The sequence below is a fragment of the Saccostrea cucullata genome, unplaced genomic scaffold, assembly GCF_032062105.1.
Source record: "Saccostrea cucullata isolate Sc308-1 unplaced genomic scaffold, CSIRO_AGI_Scuc_v1 ctg2119, whole genome shotgun sequence".
Lineage (NCBI taxonomy): Eukaryota > Metazoa > Mollusca > Bivalvia > Ostreida > Ostreidae > Saccostrea > Saccostrea cuccullata.
Window position 1 is genome coordinate 18,890 of NW_026937266.1, and position 4,207 is coordinate 23,096.

At 37.4% G+C, this 4,207-nt stretch overlaps 1 protein-coding gene across 1 annotated transcript; it reads right to left on the bottom strand.

Moving 5' to 3' along the window:
- Positions 1-1,046: 1,046 nt before the first annotated feature.
- On the bottom strand, positions 1,047-2,520 carry LOC134247678 (IgGFc-binding protein-like). Its single transcript, XM_062730010.1, has 2 exons — positions 2,463-2,520; positions 1,047-2,356 (listed from the first exon to the last, which is right to left on the bottom strand). The coding sequence occupies exons 1-2, from the start codon at positions 2,518-2,520 to the stop codon at positions 1,047-1,049; spliced, it is 1,368 nt and encodes a 455-aa protein (XP_062585994.1).
- Positions 2,521-4,207: the final 1,687 nt, after the last annotated feature.

Consider the following 4,207-nt stretch of genomic DNA (forward strand, 5'->3'; position numbering starts at 1 on the left):
CTAAGTTAGTTTATTTGATACCCAGGAGCAGAGAAGATTTTTAAAGAAATAATGCATTTTCACTATATAATCTTTTTAGCCCCGCCCTAGCACTAGAGCCCCTGACCCTGGGGCCATGAATTTCACAATTTTGGTAGAGGACTCAATGCTCAAAACATTCATGCCAACAGTTTGCCAGCTTGATGTCCCGGAGTAAAGAAGATTTTTAAAGATTACAATAATTTTAGTGGTTTTGGCCCCGACCCAAGGCCCCAGGGGGCAGGGAACATGAAATTCACAATTTATATTTCCCATCACCTATAGATGCTGTATACCAAATTTGGTTGAAATTGGTTCAGTGGTTTATGAGAAGAAGCTGAAAATATTCAAATGTCAACACACGACGGACGACGACGGACGAAAACGGATAGTTACTCAGGTGACCTAATAAAAGGTTCCGAACACATTTACACATGTATATAGGAGATGAAAAAATATATCTTTTATATTGTTCTGCTGCAGTGCTATAATATTAAAACACCAAAGCGATTCTTTAAATGAAAACCCATTAAATCGTCGTTACGAATTTCTTACTTTTAGATTGTCCATTTTTTTTGTCTGTTCCACAGAGGCGACGTAACATTGAAACATAAAGCGAATTGCTACAAATTTTGAGTCTTTATATATGTGTCCAAATATCAGCCCTCTACTATTTATGGAACGTAAGGTACACTGCATTTTATAACAGGCTGATACATGCTTGTTTCTTGCAGTTCGATAGCGTAAACACATTCCAAAATGTAAGCCCCCAAGTGACCAATATGTAGGATTCTCTGATTTTTTCACAAAATATGATGCAAACATGCCAAAACTTATCATTTTTCTTACAGGGATCATTCATTGTTGTCAATATAGTAATATTCTTTTTTCTCCAGTACTTTTTAAGAAATGGGTTAAAATTGAATCCTTCCTTAAGAGAGGGATTTCCAAGCGTTACGAAATAATCACTTGAAAAAAGGAATTAATGTGAGATACTACAATTTACAACTTCCTATTTCAGTGTCAAATCAACTTACAGCATTAATTTTAGCCAATCGCATTCCAGTGGGAAATCCATATGACTCATGAAAAGCGTGTCCATACAAATATCCACCAATAAGTGCTGTTGGATCAGTGTTCCGTACAGTATGCGAACCTGAAGTCAATGTCACGTAGCCCCCCACTAGATCAGTGCCAGGAATTGGCTTCCAATGCGTGTTTGATGGAAAGGGTTTGTCATCTAATAATAATGTTTTACGGTCTGTATCCTTAACGATGACTATGAACTCATGGTCATAAGCATATCCTGCGCCATAATCTGGTCGTGAGTATTGAGGTGTTGAAAATGTGTATTTTGCCCCGAAAAGCTCGTAAGGAGGTATTATCATCATGGATGGGTCCGCGGGTTCAGAGTCATTTTGTTGACTCGTCACGTATTGGGTCAACATGATTGGCTTGTTGGAAGTGATAAGTTTGTGATCCTCAGATGGAATTGTAACTTGCTTCCATTCACCGGCCTTTTCAATTTTTACTTTGGGCATTCCTGAAATTTGTATTTCAGTGTTGTCTTCAGCAGCAATGATTCGGAAATAATCGCCCGTAGTTCTTTTAGGAATAGGGGCTGTAACAAATCTTTTACCCCACGTATCAACTGGGGTTAACTGTTCTACTAAATGGTCAGCAGTAATTCCAACACCAATATTTGTCTTGATGTTCCCACTGAATGCAGCGACAGGTTTGTTACAGACGATATGAGCACCCGTCAAGTCTGAGTTACTTTGTAATTGAAGAGTCTGATACTTATCTAATTTAATTGTAATTGAATCGCCTGCTTTGTAAATCTTACCGCCATAATTTACACTTAAAGTCTTGTTTCTCGTTGGAAGCGTTACCGTTACAGATGTACTGTGCTCGGTAGCAGCAACTCCAAGTTCCGTTTTCTTAAGTGCTGGGCCATAACAAGCCGCATAATACTCAGTACCCAATGCATCTACAGGGATGGCACAATAAACGTCGTTTGACAAGGTATCTTTGTTTGCTCCATACACGGCTATATTTTGATCTGATTTTATCAGCAACCCTTTCGAAGATATTGAGTTTCCAAGTACTCGGAAGGCCTCGCTGATATTTACGCGTTGTACCATGCCTGGTTGAACTGTTATGTTTTGATCTACGTATGGATTGGACGATATAGGGGATTTAATGTTAACATGTGCTATAGTTTTTTCTGAAGTACTAATGTAGAGTTCTAGCGGGAAATTCCTGTTTTTCTCCAATTTATAGTTTTCCATAAACATGAGTACGTATTCCTTACCAATATTGTCTGGTGGGTCTACAGCTACAAAAAACAAATTATTGCCGATGAGTCCTAGTTAGATGAATTACATGTAGGATATTCGAAAACAAATTTGTATTGTTAAAGTTGATACAGTGTATTTACTTACAATAAACAAAAACATAACAGAGTCCCACAAGCAACGCCTGTAGGATTTGCTTCTCCATTCTGACTTGATCTCTAAAAACAAAAGATACTATTTTAAGTTCTGTATACTATGTCTTAGCCCAGTATGAGTTAAATATAAAACAGAATAAAAACCAATAGTACAACAACGCACCTATCTCTTCAGACAATCAAATCGATTTTGGTAATCTTACAAGAAATAAATGAAAAAGTACAAACTCCGTTATATATTTGTTATGGAATCCGGATAGGGCCATACAGTTCACTATTGCAGCATCGACTAAAAGGTCGATTGTGCGATAATGCGATGGCACGATAACGATGAGGCGTTGGTGCAATGACGATGGAGCTATGGTGCGATAGCGCGACAATTCGATAACGATGGTGCGATAGTAAGAAAGATAGTGAATATCGCTTCAGTCATCGCACAATTGTGTCATCGCAACCGCACTACCACTTCATCGTGCTATCGCACCATCGTCATCGCATTCTTGTTCCATCGTAGTATCACTTAATCGTTTTTGCACCATCGCTTCAGCGTTTTTGAACTATCGTATTATTACATTATCGATCAAACCTCGATGGAGTGATGATGCGATATTAATTTATATGGTCCTCTCTGGATTCCATAATGTTGACTTCCAGTCTTTTTTAAATATAGGTATGGAGTTGGACAATATTGATTCCGGATAGGGCCACGTAATTCACTATGGCACACCATCGAGGTTTAGGTTTTAGGTTGAAGTTGAAAAGATGTTTAAGGCAAGGGAGATAATTTCTGATGATCCAATTTTCGTACGACTTTATTTTTCAAGGTTTCCAATCGTAAAACAAGATGTGTTTGTGAAACACTGATGCCTCTTATAGCAACATAGCAAGAATAGAATAAAGTTAACTTAATTTCTTAAATGCAAATTAAAAATATAAGTACCCAAAGTTGGGTCCTCTCACAAGAAATACGATGGTAAAAATTGAAAGGCCTAGCACCAATCGTTCAAAAGTTATGACGAAGGAGAAGTTTTTGAAAAGTAGGTCAAACTCCAAGGTCAAAGAGTCAAAGTTAGGTCTTGTCACAAGTATTACATATGTGAAGCATGAAAGCCCTAGTCCTAATTTTTCAAAAGTTATGGCCAAGTTTAAAGTTTTAAAAAAGTAGGTCAAACTCTAAGGTCAAGGTCAACGTTCTTGATATCCAATGAAATATCTTCTCACAAAGATACATATGTAAAGTATGAAACTCCTAGCGGTAACCAATCAAATTCAAAAGTTATGGCCAAGGTTTTTTGATAAGTATGGAAATCTCAAAGGTCAAAGTCAGAAGGACAAGGTTTTTGGTACATGTATCCAATGAAAAGTCTAGTCACAAAAAAATATATAATGTGAAATATGACAGTCCTAGTATCTACCATTCAAAATTTATGGCCAAAGTAAAAGTTTGGAAATTTTGTGGTAAAGTGGGTCAAACACCAAAGTCAGGGTCAAAAAGTCAGATCTGGTAGTACTCAAAGAAAGGTCTTGTCGCAGGGAATACACATGTAAAATATGAAAGTCATAGTTCCACTCAATCAATAGTTGTGGGCAAGGTTAAAGTTTTTGCGGACAGACAGACGGACACGACAAAAACTATACACCCCCTCCACAAATCTTCGATTACAGGAGCATAAAAATATGACAAAACAAACCGTGGACATTAGCAGTAACGAATTCTGTATAGCATGACTGTTCTTT

Bases quoted from the DNA above. Each gene is read 5' to 3' on its own strand.
- LOC134247678 (XM_062730010.1), bottom strand. From the start codon at position 2,520: ATGGAGAAGCAAATCCTACAGGCGTTGCTTGTGGGACTCTGTTATGTT. The intron at 2,357-2,462 runs GTAAGTAAATAC...TGTTTTTTGTAG, and splicing joins CTGTTATGTTTTTGTTTATT to CTGTAGACCCACCAGACAAT.